Source organism: Mustela lutreola, chromosome 17, assembly GCF_030435805.1.
Source record: "Mustela lutreola isolate mMusLut2 chromosome 17, mMusLut2.pri, whole genome shotgun sequence".
Classification (NCBI taxonomy): Eukaryota; Metazoa; Chordata; class Mammalia; order Carnivora; family Mustelidae; genus Mustela; species Mustela lutreola.
The window spans coordinates 20,337,644-20,354,134 of record NC_081306.1 but is presented as its reverse complement, the minus strand read 5'-3'; the positions used below and the strand labels follow the sequence as shown (position 1 = coordinate 20,354,134).

Sequence of the window (16,491 nt, the reverse complement as noted above, 5' to 3'; positions counted from 1 at the left end):
GCACATAAAGGTGATTTACAGGAATGGTAAGGGCCTCCGACTCCTCCACACCAACTTCAGACTGGCAGGTGAGCAGAGAAGGGAACCTGGTCCACTGACACCCAGCGTCTGTTGCTTCTCTCCTTCCCGAACTGCCCTCCGACAGCCAGTCTCCAGAAGGGCAGCCAACGGCCAAGAACAGTTTGGGTACCACCCATGGGTGCCGAGACTGCCACCCCAATACAGAGTAGCCCCAGACGGCCCCCTGGGAATAGCATCAGCATACCAATCAGAGGCTCTATAGTAGTGACCACACTCAAGGCAGAATCCTGACCTGTACCTGTTCTCCTGCCCAGCCCAAAGGCAAGTAGTCCCCATCCACCTATACCCCCAGACTTGGTTCCAGCCTCAGATTAGCCACGGAGAACTCTCATTTTCCATGGCCCAAAGTCACTCACACACCTGCCACTCAACAGTGACAGTGAGAAGTGGGAAAGCCTACATGGGATTTCTTCCACAACCCAAGAGGAGGACAGGAGGGAAGAAGCGACCCTTGGCAAGGATCCCCAAGGCCAAGTACTGAAGCAGCTCAGGGCCTTCACCCAGTCGCAATGCTTTTATCCATACACTTCACTCTGCCCAGCCTGCCACCCCTGCCCTCAGCTCTGAACAGAGCATGGCCAGGCTGTTCCCATCAGGAACACCTCTCGCCTCCCTATGGCTTCCTTGGCCCCTCAGATCAGAGGGAGCTCCCTGCACTGTGTCCAAGTACAAACCAGCCTGGCCATTTGCTAGCCACGGAACCCCATGCTAAGGCACTTCATCTCCCAAAGCCTGTTTACCCACCTGTAAAATGGGGGACTACTACCTCACTTCATAGGGTCATGGTGAAATTTACAAGACATGGGGGGAGGGGCACCTGGCTGGCAGAGTTAGTAGAGCATGAGAGTTTTGATCTTGGAGGTTATGAATTCAAGCCTCACATTGGACACAGAGAATACTTTTAAAATAAATAAATAAGGAAGGAAAGAAAAATGATCCTTAGGTTCTAAAAAAGATAGGAGGAGGGAGGGAGAGAGAGGTGGAAGAAGAAAAAAAGAAATTGAGAAAAACAGGATGCCTTGTTTTTCCAGGTTGTACCCAAGACTCCAGGAGATCCCACGATCTCACTTACGTGGTTCAGCACCAGACTCTGAGCTGTTAGGACAGCTCCTGCACAGTTTCCCGCACAGAGTAGGTGCCATATACATTCTGGATTAGGGACTCAGCACACACTCCAAAGGCCCTGTCTCTCCCTCCCAGGAACTGGTCTCTTTCCCTCCACCAAGCGCAGCAGGTAAAGACCACAATCCTCCTGCCTTTACGAGTTTTGAGGGCTACTGTAAAAGACACCAGGTGCTTTCCAGACACACAGCCAATCTTCACAGGTGCTCCATTTTACAGAAGGGGAGAGCAGTGCAATTACACAGGTCCAAAACTACCCAGCTTGGGCATGAGCAGGGCTAGGAGGGTAATGCAGGGTGCAGGACCCACACCGGTGCCTGCTGTGCAGTACAGCCCCCTCCAGTGGGCCTGGGAGAGCGATGAGAGAGGGAGGGAGCCCTTCTAGTCCCTGAGGAATGGAACGAAGCCAAAGCCCGCCAGCCTCAGGAGCCAGTCCACACAGCCGAAATGTCCCACCCAGTCTACACACCACCTCACCCCACAGCTGCTTCTGAAAATGAACAAACCCAGAGGGCCCAACTCCACACCCACTGCACGGGCTTACAACTGTCTCACAGATAGGCAGGCTGAGCAGGTCCCCATGCCCGAGCCTGGGGCACCTGACCCCAGAGACTGCTGGACTCCTATAAAGCAGGGCTTGGGACAGGGACAGTGAAGCCAGAGTCCTCAGAGGCCAAGAGAGGATTCAACAAAGTCCTAGGCCTGGCAGCCAGAGGTCCCCAAGCCTACCCAGGATCAGGCCCAAATAGCCCCATCCAGCTGTTCTCTGAGCAACCAGCCACTAGGAGTAGGAGCAGGGCTCTGGGATCAGGATTTAAGTCCCAGCCCTTCCACTTGCCCTTCTCAGGCCTGTGTCCTCATCCCATATGAGAATCTTAAGGCCGTTTAACTGAGAACAGTATGAAAATTCAGTGAGAAAAATCTAGCAGAACGAGTTCCTAAAACATACTAAGAGCTCCACAATTTTTTTTATTTACCTATTACAGGTAGGTCCTCCCGGCAGACCTTCTGGAAGGGCCAGTCCGCAAAGTGGCTACCACCCTGGCTGCCCACCACACTGAACTTGAAAACTGTTAAGGTAGAGGAGCCCTAGGGCAAGCTGGGGTGTGTGTATATCCATGCGCAGCAACCTTCCCCAAACCCGATTTCTGCAGCCCTTGGTGTCAGTGTCCACCAGTCTGGGCCACACCGCCCCGGGCTCCTCCTCCCTCAATCCCCGCCCAGCCTGCCCCGGGCGTCGGAGCACGTGGCCCCAGCCCTAGGGAGCCATTTCGCTCCAGAAGCATGGTTCTAAGGGGCCTGTGGGTTCCAAACTTGGGCATACAGGAGAGTCCCAGATGCAGCACTGCCATGTCCCGTGGGCCATGTCCAGTGCAGATGCCCAGGCCCTTCTGGCCATTGAAGTTGCGGCATGTACCTTTTAACAAGTGTCCAGGGCAACGGGATGCAAGAGTGGTGCACACACCCATCACCCTTGGTGAAGGGTGGATCTGGAGCAACCCGGGCCAGAGCTGGGAAGTGGCTCCTGGGGAGGGCCTCCGACCTAGGATCACCCACCCACGCACCCACCGGGCTGCCAGACGGAACGCTTTCGGTTTACGGCTGGGGGGGGAGGGGCGTGCGGCAGGCAGCGGCCTCGTGAGGCCAGGGGCGGCGTCCGGTGCCCCCTCGCCAGAAAGCACTCCCACCGGGCCTGCCTGGCCGGTCCAGCCCTCGGGAGCCGAGCTTTGTGCGAGGAAAGCGTGGTCGGGAGGCGCCTACAACTCCCACAATGCCACTCCGGCGGGGAGCCGGGAACTACAGCTCCCGAGAGGCTGCGCGCCGAGGTCCGCCTACTCCAAGAGGGCTGCAGAGTCACGTCCAGGCCTCGCTAGTAAACAGCGCCCGGGCGCGGGCGGCAAGCTAGCTAGCTGCCGCCAACGTGCCGGAGTCCGCGGCGCCCCCCGGCTGGTAGTGCCGGCCTCTCGGGTCCCACCCATCCTCGCGCCCCCACTCGAGCACGCCCCCCCAACCCCGCCAGAGCTCCGCTTGCTGCAAACACATCACCCGGCTCCCCGATCCCCCCCCTCCGCGCCCAGAGCCGCGGCGTGGCTGCATTGTAGCCGCCCGCGCCGCGGCCCCACGCGTGGCCCGGGCCCCCCAAGTCCCCTTGGAGGGGAGCACCCGGAGACAGCGAAGAAGGAGGGAGAGGAAGGAAGCCGCCGCAGGAGGGGGAGGAGGAAACGCGGGGGGGAAAGCCACCAGCACCAAGCATGGCCGGGACTGCTGCAGAACCACGTGGGTCTGTTTGCAATTTACAAACGTCGCGACTCGCCCGCCTGCAGTGGACAAAAGTGACCGGGGCCGCTTGGGGCCCCCATGTTCCGGGGGAGGAGGGTCCCCCGGCAGCGCAAGCCCGGCGCGCGGGGCTGTAGCGGCCCAGGGCGGCTAAGAAAGGCGAGCGGGGTCGGCAGCGCGGGCCATGCGTGCGCACACGCGCGCCAGCCCAGGCGGGCTGGCCGGGGGCTGCAATCATGGGAAGGGGGTGGGGGAGAGGAGGAGTACACACCTACAGAGCCCTCCTATCACTTCTTTCTCTGTTTTCCTGAAATGTTGCAAAGAGGGCACCTTCTGAGTGGGCACCATGAAATACTCCATAGCGATCGGCCCCCCTCCTCTGCACGAGCCGGGTCCCGCGGTCCGCCGGAGAATGCAAGATGGAAATCCGAATCAAAGAGCAGCGCCGGACGGAGCTGCAGAAACGGCCGGTCCCAGATGCTGGCGGCGGCGGCGGCGAGGGGAGGGAGGCGGGCGGGAGGGGCGGGAGGGAGGTCTCTCCGGCCTGCCTCCCCGGGCGTGTGTATGTGTGTGTGTGTTTGCAGCTGATCAGATGTCTGTTTCAAGGCGGGAAACAGCTGGTGAAAACTCAGCACTCCCCCGGCCTCCTTCCGCGGAGTAAGGAATTGCATGTAAACAAAGGACTATTTGCAGCGCTCCCCGGGCGCCGCGAGGCCCGGGCAAGAGGGGCGCCGGCCCCGGGGGCTGGTTGCGACCAGGGTCTGCGGGCCTACCCCCCCGGCACCAGGAGCCGGGGGCCGTGGGCCCGCTGGGGGGGCGCGGCGTGAATGGAGCGAGCTGCGGCCGAGCTACATGCGCCACTATGGGTGATGAGGTCCATCAGCTGACAGGTTGGCAAGCGTTGCAAAAAAAAAAAAAAAAAAAAAAGGCCGCCACCGCGAGGGAGCCTAGCCCGTGCGTCCGGGGTCCGGCAGAGACTGCCTGATGCAGGGTCTCCGTACTCGGCGGCTCTCGGGGACAGAGGGCGCGCAGCTGGGCCCGACGAAGACGGCTTAGGCAGCCTGGGGTGCTGCTCGGGGCTTTTTCTTTTTCACGGTTGCAGCTGCATGGAGAGGAGCCGCTCTGGCGCGCTCCCTCCGAGCCCAGGGCCCCCTGGAAACTTGCGTCACAGCCACCTCTTCCCACATGTAACTTGGGGCCGACTTCGGAAGCCAGCCAGCCCCCTCCCTCCCTGCCTGCCCAGTTGGCCGCCCAGCCCAGACTCCGGAGCCTGGGAATCCCGGAGCCGGGGAGGAGGAAGCAAAGGGGGGCGCGCCGGGCGCCTCAGATCCTGGGGCTGCCTTAGGAAACGGGGGCCCCGTTGGGGGAGTGAAGGGTGGAGACTGGCCAGGACGGCAGCGGCCCCGGGGGCAGGCTGCCAGCGCGGCCCGGAGGTCTGATGGCTGCTGCCTAGTACCCCCTATTACCCAGCCTCCCACTTTCCCCCTTCGCGGGGAGGCTGGACAGCAGGAGGCGGAGGGCCGAAGCTTCTCATTCATGGCTAAGCCAGTGAGGGAGGGACTGCTCCTCCACCAGGGTGCGCTCTCTACTACGGGTGGCCGCCCGGGGCGAGGAGGGAGGGACGCTGTGGCGGCTAGCTTCCGTCCTCCCTCTCACGTCCCCTCCCCTGGCTCCTGGAGGATTGGCCCCTGGCTCAGGAAGACCACGCCTGCCTTGGAATGTCCTCCCTCCTGCCCACCGCCTTTCCCAATCCCATCCGCCTTCAAGGTTCCGCCCAAATCGCGCCTCCTAATTAAAATATTCCCACTAATCGCAAGAAGTTACTGTTACTTTAGGAACTATCATTGTTACTAGATATTGCGACAACCTTGCAGATTTTTGCATGCATGTTCTCCGATCCTTAAAGCAACATGTTGGGCAATTTCTCTAAGTACAGATCCCAGTCCCTGGGAAGTCTCAGTATGGGGCAGGAAATGTGCTCAGGAAATGATGACTTCTGGAGGGGCAAATAGGATACAGGGCCACATGACTTTATACACTGAGTCAGGTCTATAATGCCTTAATGGAGGAATGAAGGAATGAATGAATGAGAACCGGGAGAAGTTACGCTTCTCTTAGGGAACTCGTTCCCCCTGAGGGCCCTGTCACTCAGACTGGTCTCCCCATTTATGCAAAAGCTGCCGAAATGATGCCCCCTTCCCCCCTGGCCCCGCCCCCGTCTCAGCTGCCCCTCCCCCAAGGCCCGAAATACCATAGCAGCCTCCACCTACCACCCCACTCCAGCTCCCTCCCAAGACTCAGCCCTCTTTGCCCAAGTGACACAAGACTTCCTCAAACTCCAGGCTGTCCCCATTCCCAGGACTCCCAAAATCGGTACACTGTGCCCCCTGCAAAACCCCCTGCAAAACCGATTCTCTCCGTCACCTTCCTGCTCTAAATTAGGGTCAGCAAACTTTTTCTGTAAAGGGCATGTAATACTTTCCCATTGCTACTGTAACAAATTAACACCAAGTTCCTGGCTTAAACCAATACAAATGTATTCTCTGGAGGTCAGAAGTCCAAAAGGGTTATATTTGACTAAAACCCTGCTGTTGGGGATGCCTGGGTGGCTCAGTCGGTTAAGCGTCTGACTTCTGCTCAGGTCATGATCCCAGGGTCCTGCTCCAAGTGAGCCTGCTTCTCCCTCTGCCTGCCGCTCCCCCTGCTTGTGCGAGCACGTGCTGTCTCTCTCTCTCTCTGACAAATAATAAAATATTTTTTAATATAGTTTAACATTTATAAAAAAATTAAATCCTGGGGTGCCTGGGTGGCTTAGTCAGGTTAAGTGGCTGCCCTGAGCTCTGGTCATGATCCCAGGGTCCTGGGATCAAGCCCCACTTGGGGCTCCTCGCTCTGTGGTCAGCTCCTCCTCTCTCTGCCTGCTACTCCCCCTGCCTGTGCTCTCTCTCTGGCAAATAAGTGAATAAAATCTTTAAAAATAAATAAATTTTAAAAACATAATCCTGGGGACACCTGGGTGGCTCAGTGGGTTAGGCCTCTGCCTTCGGCTCAGGTCATGGTCCCAGGATCCTGGGATCAAGCCCTGCATCAGGCTCTCTGCTCAGCAGGGAGCCTGCCTCCCTTCCTCTCTCTCTGCCTACCTATGATCTCTGTCAAAATAAATAAATAAAATCTTTTTAAAAAATAAATAAATAAAATAAAATCCTGTTGTCAGCAGTGCTGCATTCCTTCTGAAAGCTCTAGGGGAGACTCCTTTCCTTACCTTTTCCAGCTTCTAGAGACTGCTTTTTTTTTTTTTTTTTTTTAAGATTTTATGTATTTATTTGACAGAGAGAGACATAGTGAGAGAAGGAACACAAACGGGGAATGAAGAGGCCGCAAGAAGGGAGCCCAATGCAGGGCTTGATCCCAGGACTCTGGATCATGACCCGAGCCAAACGCAGATGCCCAGTGACTGAGCCACCCAGGCGCCCCTTCCCATGTTTCTTGACTGTGACCCCACTCTAGTGGCTCACTCCAACCTCTTCTTCTATTACTGTATCTCCTCCTCCGACTCTGCCTACTCTGCCTCTTTTATGATGACCTTTGGCCCACCCAGATAATCCAGAATAATTTTCCCATCTCAAGATCCTTGCCTTAGTTGTATCTTCAAAGCCCCTTTTGCCACATAAGGTAACTTACAGATTCTACCAATTAGGATGTCAACACCTTGAGGGGACCATACCATTCTTAGCTCAGAGGCCATACAAAACCTGACAGAGGCTGTCATAAGCCCCAGCAGTTCCACTCTTAAGTATATACCCAAAAGAATGAAAACAGGGACTCCAACAGGTAATTGTACACCAGTGTTCACAGCAGCAGCACTCACAGCAGCCCAAAAATGCAAAGCACCCACTGTCCCTCAAGTGATGAGTGGGTGAACAGAATGTGATCTATCCATACAATGGAATATTATTTAACCTTAAAAAGGAATGAAGTGTTAATATATACTACAGTACAGATGAACCTTGAAAACATGGTAAGTAAAAGAAGCCAGAATACAAAAGATCACATATTGTATGATTCCACTGGCATGAAATACCTAAGATAGGCAAATTCAGCCGAGACAGAAAGTAGAGCAGAGGTTACTGACGGGGTGCATGTGGCGGGGTGGGGGGTGGGGGGGGATGGGAGTTATTGCTTAATGAATATTCTGTTTCTGTTTGGGGTGATGGAAAATTTTGGAAACAGTGATGGTTGCACAACATCGCAAATGTAATTAATACCACTGAGTTGTACACTTTTAAACATATTTCATTTTCATTTATTTTAAGTAGGCTTGACACCCAATGTGGGGCTTGAACTCATGACCCCAAGATCAAAAGTCACATATTCCACCAACTGAGCCAGCCAGGCGCCCCTGGAATTGTACACTTCAAAATGGTGACAACAGCAAACTTTATGCTATGTACATTTTACCACAATAAAAGAAAAAATTGCCAGGGAGCTGGATTTGACCTGTGGGCTCTAGTTCCCTTGACCCCACTGATACTGCCAAAGGCTTGACCCTTTATTGTCTCACTTCCCTCATTACCCAGCTTAGAATTCACACCCATCAATATAATCCTTCCCTTGCATATCTAACCCTCCTGCCTGCCTTACCCTGACCCTCCCCACTAGAGGAACAGCCGGAGTAAAGGAAATCCCACAATCTAGCTGACTGATCTTATTTTCACATCCCACAGTGGAAACTCCTATTGCCCTGGTCTGTTTTTCCTCCCATCTTTTCCTCTCTCTTCAAGACCTTCATCATCTCCCCCACCTTCTCACTCAGGTGCAAGACTTCAGGTCCTGTTTCTCTGAGAAAATGGGACCAACCTTGAGGAAAAATCCCACAAGCGCCTCTTGCTGCTTCTGCCTTCCTCTCTGTACCTGTCATCCACCATCCGCCCATGTCTGGGTGAACGTCCACGCTCTGTCCTTGCAGGGACGACCCCTCCGTGAGTCTCATTCAGAGATGTTGCTCCCGCATCCTCACTGCCCGCCCTCTCTTGGATCCTTTCCATCACGAAGAACAAGCTGTGTTATTCCCATTTAAAAAACAAAACAAAACAAAACACCCACAACCCTCCACCCCTTCCAGCTACCACTCTCCCTGCTGTTCTTTACAGCAGAACTCCGTAAGTGGGTGTTTTGTTCAATCTCCCTTTCTCTCCTGCCCACCCCCCAACTCCATGAAAACTACCCTTGCAAAAATAAATTTTAAAAAAGAAAGAAAGAAAGAAAAGAAAAGAAAGAAAACTACTCTTGCATCACTGGTGACCTCCAAGGAGCTCTGTTTTCTGTCTTCGCTGTATGTGACCTTTTTGTTCTTTTTTGCTTGGCATCTGGGACACCTCAACAGCCAAAGTCCTTAGACCTTGTCTCTGTCTACACACACATACTCCCTGCTTTCTGGACATCAGAGTTCCAAAAAGGACCAGAAGCTATATGGTATGGTTCAGAATCCAGGTTCTGCCTGAACCCCAGCTTCAGGTATTAGGGGACCACGGGAAAGCTTCCTCACCGGGAACAGATGCCCTACCGCACCCGGCTTACAGGCTGTTGCAAGAAGTCTGTGATTCACCTGGCATGTCGGAGCATTAGTAAGCAGTAATTATTACCGCTGATGCCAGGCTGCCATGAGCAGAGCAGGCCAGAGAAGAATGACAGGGTTTGGTGGTGGTGTGCAAGGGAGGGACAAAGGAGGGGCCTAGCTCTTCTCCCTTCCTGCTAAAACCTGCCACAGGTGAAAAGTACAGGTGTATTGTAAAGTTCTTTGCTGGGCTTTATGGTAGATGCCTGCACGTAGGGCCAGGGGGTTTGACACTCAGCCTGCAGACCATTTGCCCTCTGAAGTGTATGGCATGGGAGGGGAGGTCCTCTGTAAAGACTGAGAGCAGTTAACTGCCCTGTGTTAGTCAATCTGTTTTTAGAAATGCCGACTGTCATCTATGTAGCTGACACACAGCTGGCCCCCTGAAGCTGGATTCTGGCTGCAGACCCCGGGCAGACACTGCTCTGGAAAGTAGACATGGGGAGGGGACTAGCTTGACCCCGGGGAAAAGAGCTGGGACCACAGTATGGCCTCAGAATATGGGCCCTCCTTCCTCTATACTGTCAAATAGGAGTCCATCCAGCTCCCTTCTTCCCCACTGCTGCCCTTCCCCCAACCCTATCCCCAAATTCCAGGTAGGAAGAGTGAAAGAGAGTCATCGACAGGCTTTAAGGATAAATGAATCAAAAAAATGTGGTATGCATCCAATAGGTATTACTTACCCAATAAAAAGGAACAAAGTACTGGGGCCCCTGGGTGGCTCAGTCATTTCAGCCTCTAACTCTTGTTTTCATTTCAAGTCATCATCTCAGGGTGATGGGATCAAGCCCTGTGTCGGGCTCCACACTGGGGGTGAGCCTGCTTAAGATTCTCTCTGCCAGGGGCACCTGGGTGGCTTGGTGGGTTAAAGCCTCTGCCTTCGGCTCATGTCATGATTTCAGGGTCCTGGGATAGAGCATCACATTGGGTTCTCTGCTCAGCAGGGGGCCTGCTTCCTCCCTCTCTGCCTGCCTCTCTGCCTACTAGTGATCATTCTCTCTGCCAAACAAATAAATAAAATCTTTTTTTTTAATTCTGTCTACCCTTTTTAAAATTTTTAAAAACATTTTATTTATTTATTTGACCAACAGAGAGAGATCACAAGTAGGCAGAGAAGGTTGGGGGGGAAGCAGGCTCCCTGCTGAGCAGAGAGCCCAATGCAGGGCTTAATCCCAGGACCCTGAGATCATGACCCAACCCAGGGCAGAGGCTTAACCTACTGAGGCACCCAGGCGCCCCTCCCCCACATTTTTAAAAAGGTTTTATTTATTTATTGGATAGAGAGGACACAAGAAGGGAGGAGGGGCAGAGGGTGAGGAAGAAGCAGACCCCCTACTGAGCAGGGAGTCTGATGCGAGACTCAATCCCAGGACCCCTGGGATCATGACCTGAGCCAAAAGCAGACACTTAATCAACCACCCAGGGGCCCCTCTCTCTCCCTCTCCTTAAATAAATAAAATAAAATGAAAAATTAAAAATATATATTAAAAAAAAAAAAAAAAAAAAAGGAGGGGCACCTGGGTGGCTCAGTGGGTTAAGCCGCTGCCTTCGGCTCAGGTCATGATCTCAGGGTCCTGGGATCGAGTCCCACATCCGGCTCTCTGCTCAGCAGGGAGCCTGTTTCCTCCTCTCTCTCTCTGCCTGCCTCTCTGCCTACTTGTGATCTCTCTCTGTCAAATAAATAAATAAAATCTTAAAAAAAAAAAAAGGAGGGGCGCCTGGGTGGCTCAGTGGGTTAAACCTCCGCCTTCGGCTCAGGTCCTGATCCCAGGGTCCTGGGATGGAGCCCCGCATTGGGCTCTCTGCTCAGTAGGGAGCCTGCTACCTCCTCTCTCTGCCTGCCTCTCTGCCTACTTATGATCTCTCTGTCAAATAAATAAATAAAACCTTAAAAAAAAGGGGGGGGGAGCAAAGTACCAATATGTGCCACCACCTGGATGGAGCCTGGAACCTGGTGTTTAGTGAGAGAAGGCAGTCACAGAAGGACTCAGGGTATACAATTCCATTAAGTTAAATATCTAATATAGTCAAATCCAGAAACAGGTGGCAAACGAGTGGTTGCCAGGGGCTGGGAGCAGGAAGGAATGGGGACTGCTAGCTAATGGGTAGGGGAGAGATCTTGGGCTGATGAAAATATCCTAAAATTGATTGAGGCAATGATTCCACAACTCTGTGAATATACTAAAAACCACCCAATTGTACACATTTTTTTTTTAAGATTTATCTATTCATTTGTCAGAGAGAGAGAGAGAGAATGTGCACAAGCAGGGGGAGCAGCAGAGGCAGAGGAGAAGCAGGCTCGCCACCGAGCAGAGAAAGCGGCACTTGGGTGGTTCAGTTGGTTAAGCATCTTCCTTCAGCTCAGGTCATGATGCCACAGTCCTGGGATCAAGTCACAAGTGGGGCTCTCTGCTCAGCAGGGAGCTTGCTTCCCCCTCTCTTTCTCTGCCTGCCTCTTCGCATACTTGTGATTTCTCTGTCAAATAAATAAGTAAAATCTTTAAAAAATAATAATAATAAATTAAAAATAAAAATCTTAAAAAAAAAAAGGCACCCATTTATCATCACTCAGTTCCAGAGGTCAGAAGGCCAGGTAAGGCATGACTGGGTTCTCAGGTGTCACCAGCTGAAATCCAGGTGTGGGCCAGGGCTATGATCTCATTTGGGGCTCTGATCCTCTTCCAAGCTCACGGGTTGTGGGCAGAATTCAGTTCCTCTCAGCTCTAGGATTGAGGTTCCTATTGTCTTACTAGCTATTGGCCAGGGACAAGGCTCAGCTCCTAGAAGCCATCCTCAGGCCCTTGCCCTCTGGCCCCCTCATCTGAGCAACAGAGACTGTCCCTCATGCCATCCCTTTTCTCGCTTTGAGTTTCTAACTTCCTCTTCTATGGGCAACCAGAGAAAACTTCCTTTTTTTAAATTATTATTTTTTTATTTTTTTAAAATTATTATTATTTTTTAAGATTTTATTTATTTATTTGACAGACTGAGATCACAAGTAGGCAGAGAGGCAGACAGAGAGGAAGGGACGCAGGCTCCCTGCTGAGCAGAGACCCCCCCGATGCAGGGCTTGATCCCAGGACCCTGAGATCATGACCCGAGCTGAAGGCAGAGGCTTAACCCACTGAGCCACCCAGGCGCCCCTAAATTATTTTTTTAAAAAGATTTTGTTTATTTATTTGACAGAGAGACAGAGCGACAGAGGGAACACAAGCAGGGTGAGTGAGAGGGGGAGGGAGAAGCAGGCTTCCCACTAAGCAGGGAGCCCGATATGGGGCTCGATCCCAGGACCCTGGGATCCTGACCCAACTGAGTCACCCAGGTGCCCCAACTCCCTGCTTTTAAGGGCTCACTGATTAATCTGTCTACTTTAGGGTCAAGTGTGCCATCTCACATAAGCTAATCACAGGAGTTACACCGCATGCACAGGTCCCACCCACGCTCAACAGGAGCGGAAGACTGGAGGACAAACATCACTAGGGGTCTTATGAGAACCCAGCTGCCATAGACGGGAAACATGCGGGAGGTGCCAAGAAAGTTAAGGGATTTCCCTAAGGACATACAGAGAACCAGAGATGGGGCCTGAATGGCTGTAATTTAAGGCTTCTTCCTCCACACAAGTAGGCCAGGACCTGGGAGATGTACCAAATGGCCTTTTTTTTTTTTTTTTTTTAAGATTTTATTTATTTATTCGACAGACAGAGATCACAAGTAGGCAGAGAGGCAGGCAGAGAGAGAGAGAGAGAGAGAGGGGAGGAAGCAGGCTCCCTGCGGAGCAGAGAGCCCAATGCGGAGCTCGATCCCAGGACCCTGGGATCATGACCTGAGCCGAAGGCAGAGGCTTTAACCCACTGAGCCACCCAGGTGCCCCCCAAATGGCCTTTTGAGCCCCAGCGTGCACTAGTGTATATGGGGACCCCAGCCTGCTGGTTGAGGAGGTGGCAGGGGTTCCAGCTGTTGGAGCTGGAATGAGGTCCCATAGAAACAAATGCTCCTGCAAGGGAGAGGATCTTGAACACTCCCAGGAAGGCAGAATAAGAGTCAGATGGCCCTTCTGGGGTCTGGAACAAAGGCCAATATTCCCAGTGCCCAGGTCCCCTTTACTTGCCCAGACAGGGAGAGATCTCTGAGCCAAAGAGGCTAGGGTCCCCCAACCACTAGAGGGCGCCTGGCACACACGATGCTTTGTGTTTAAGGCTGGTGTGAACACATTTGGGAACCCAAGGTAGGTACTGGGGTGGAGGGGCTGACCACCTGCCTCCCACACCCTCAAGGTTCTACAGATCTGGGGGGCATCTGGCTTGTCTACATGCCCTAAGGCCCTGGCCTCCTGATGCCTGCTTCCTTCTTCCTGCTTAATCTGTTTCACTTTGCTCAGAAGCAAGCCCTTGAAAAGGGCAGTGGACCTCCACTTCTGATATGCACCCCATCCCCATCTCTGGTCCTTTTCCCAGTGTCTCCAGGCCTGACACTTCAGCCTACTGCGGCGGCCCCCTGCCCTCACCCCTGCTCACACTCCATCATTGTGCCCTGTCCTGGACTTGGTCAGCACCCAGCTCCTAACCTCATACTCCATGGGAAACCTTCACCTCCTTCTGTTAGGAGATTTTCCCCTGGAGAAATGTGGGACCTGACACCTGGCCCAGGCCCTTTCCACAAGGGAATTCAAGGGGAAGTGGGGACAGAGTCTCAGGGCATCTAGTCAACATTAAAATGAGAGCAAGTCAGGAGGCACCTGGGTGGCACAGTTAAGTGTCTGACTCCTGATTTCAGCTCATGTCATGATCTCGGGTTGTGGGATCAAGTTTTGGGTAGAGCCTATGTCGAGACCCACATCAAGTCCCAATCGGCTGGGCTCTGCACTCAGTAGGGAATCTGCTTGGGATTTTCTTTGTTGCTCTCCCTCTACCATCACGCCCCCCCCTTAAATAAATCAATCTAAAAAAAAAAAAAGAAAGAAAGAAAGAAAAGAAAAGAAAAGAAATGAGAGCAAGTCAGCCCAAAAACTAAGGGAGTGGGCAAAGTTTGAGCAAAGGCACACAAAAATCCAGGAGGGAGGGCGCCTGGGTAGCTCAGTGGATTAAGCTGCTGCCTTCAGCTCAGGTCATGATCTCAGTGTCCTGGGATTGAGGCCCGCATCCATCCGGCTCTCTGCTCAGCAGGGAGCCTGCTTCCCCCTCTGTCTCTGCCTGCCTCTCTGCCTACTTGTGATCTCTCTCTCTGTCAAATAAAATAAATAAAATCTTAAAAAAAAAAAATCCAGGAGGGAGTATTTGGGATTCAGGGGGAAGGTACAAAGCATAGGACGACTGGAAGAGGACAACTAGGAACACTATTGGACTCGGGGAGGGTGTCCACTGTTTGTCTGCAACGTCAGCTCTCCTCTGAAGGAGTGACAGAGATGGGGAGGGAAAGCTGGACTTCAAGTCCCATTTGAGGATAGAAAAGGATGGGTGGGAACTGGCCAAGCTGGGAAGGGACAGAGGTCTTCTCTGATTGGAGAGGCTGCAGGAGTGGGTCTCCCTGGGGAGGCGTGGGCTTGGAGCCCCAGCATACCCAGAGGCACGTGTGTCTGCGTGCATCCATGGCCTGCGTCTCCACAGGCCAGCTGCTGCCCTGGCAGCTTTACTCCCATTCTGTTAAGCCCTCACTCTGGCACCCAAAGTTCTGGGATACCCTAGGGACTTGCCCAAGATCATCCCCTCTAGTCAGGGTCAGGCTCCTCCCAGTTGCCCATGCTCCTGCCCCCAGAGTGGCTCCCATGCTGGCACCTGCTACTGGTGGCAGGGTCCTGGACAGCAAAGGCAAGGCCAAGTGCAAGAAAGGAGCCAGCCTGGGTGTGGGGAAGGATGGGGGGGTGGGGGAAACCACGGTCTACGTGAAATGACAAGGTCAAGTACATGGTGAGATAGAACCCACATTCTGTGGTCAGACAGACTTTGGCTGTGCCCAGACAGCCAAAGTAAGAAACAACTCCTGGGGATCAGAAAAGGCTGTGGATTCAAGTTTGGGTAGACAGGGAGGAAGGAGAAGAGAGAAGCACCCCAGGGGGGATCCAGGCTGGAGCAAAGGGGCTGGTGTCAGGTGGGCTTTCTCCTTCCTCAGCACCTCTGGACCTTGAGCCCCTGTCATTCATTTCTGGCCAAGCCGCCGCCAGCACCAGCACACCGGGGGTTAACTTCTGTCTGGTGCAGTGGCCTCTCAGCAGCAGCAGCAGCAGCAGCAGCAGCAGCAGCAGAAGCTGCAATGTGAGAAGGGAGGAGAGGGGCAGGGCTGGGACAGGCAGAGTCTCAGCATCGGGGAGAAGAGACTGTTTCCCTGGCAGGACCCTAAGGCTCCACTCCTGCCTCAGGATGGCTGCCTTCCTGCCTTGTGCCCAGGGCTGGGCACTCCAAGGGTCACAGCCAGTATCCAGGCCCATGGGCCAGGCGGCAGCCAGTCTGTCAGTCTGTGCTGCAAATCAGGGGAAGGGGCCCAAGGGCCGTACCCAAGCAACCAGCAGAGAATGCACTGGGCCCCGCCCAGCTTCCCCGAGCACCAGGTGGGGAGCCGGACAGAGGGCAGACTAGAGAGAATGGAAGGTTCTTTGGGGTCCCGACCTCAGAGGCCTGGCCTTGACGTCCCCCTCCTTGAGCAGAACTGAGTCATAGGAGCCTCCCACAGCTCCAGGGCAGGGAGACACACAAAGCTCCCTGCCCTGTCCCTGGGCTGGCTGCCAGGCTGCCTTCATAGTGAGGACCAACCAGAGACGGGTCACTGTGTGAGAGATGCATGCATGCGTGCTGGGCACCGAGTGAGCTCCTCATCTCCCTTCTCTTGCCCTCTCATCCACCACACCACTGGATTCACAGGTAGAATTATGACCACCGCTGCCAAAGAGCAGAGGCTCAGAGAGGTTAAGAAACTCACTCGAAGCCACGCAGCCAGAGCAGACTTGAACCTGGGCTTGTTTAACTGGCACCCTTAGCCACCATGCTGCTTAGGAAGGTGAAAAAGCGAAGTTCACCAGCAAGTGAACCTGGGTCTATGGGCCAAATCCAAGAAGGGCAGCCCTGGGATCCCCAGGAAAGCAAGGTGATATAGGCTGACAGCAGCATCCAGAGGACACGGGAAATGTCTGGTCCCAGATCTGGGGATGAATCTGTGGCAGGAGGGTCCTCCTATAACTCCAGGTGCATCCCCAGAGCAAGGGTACTGCTGCTGGCCACATGACGGAGTGCCGCTGCAGCATTTACTATGAGGCAGTGCTCAGCAAGGCTCTGCTAAAACTGGATGGAAACACCTCCAGCAGGCATCACGGGAGCCTGCCTGGTGACCAGGAGCCAGAGAATCCCTCCGCTTCCAGCAGCATGACCTTGACTCTCCTCTCTGAGCTTATTTCCTGATCGGCCCAAGTT

The 16,491-nt window shown here is 53.7% G+C and overlaps 1 protein-coding gene across 10 annotated transcripts in view; it reads right to left on the bottom strand.

Annotated features, from left to right (window-relative positions):
• TFAP4 (transcription factor AP-4) overlaps window positions 1–16,491 on the bottom strand; it is a 34,747-nt gene that overhangs the window by 7,939 nt on the left and 10,317 nt on the right. For 3 of the 10 annotated variants that reach the window (XM_059154321.1, XM_059154323.1, XM_059154324.1), the window contains 2 exons: window positions 11,398–11,570; window positions 8,392–8,517 (listed from right to left, as the gene is read on the bottom strand). The exons of 2 other annotated variants lie outside the window; for them this stretch is intronic. In XM_059154321.1, coding sequence (XP_059010304.1) covers window positions 8,392–8,517; window positions 11,398–11,444 — 173 coding nt within the window. In that variant the 5' untranslated portion in view covers window positions 11,445–11,570. Of the gene's footprint in view, window positions 1–2,180; window positions 2,408–3,751; window positions 4,341–8,391; window positions 8,518–9,777; window positions 10,001–11,397; window positions 11,571–16,491 lie in introns of those variants that run through there. 5 more of the 10 variants (XM_059154322.1, XM_059154326.1, XM_059154320.1 and 2 more) reach the window with 5 other exon arrangements.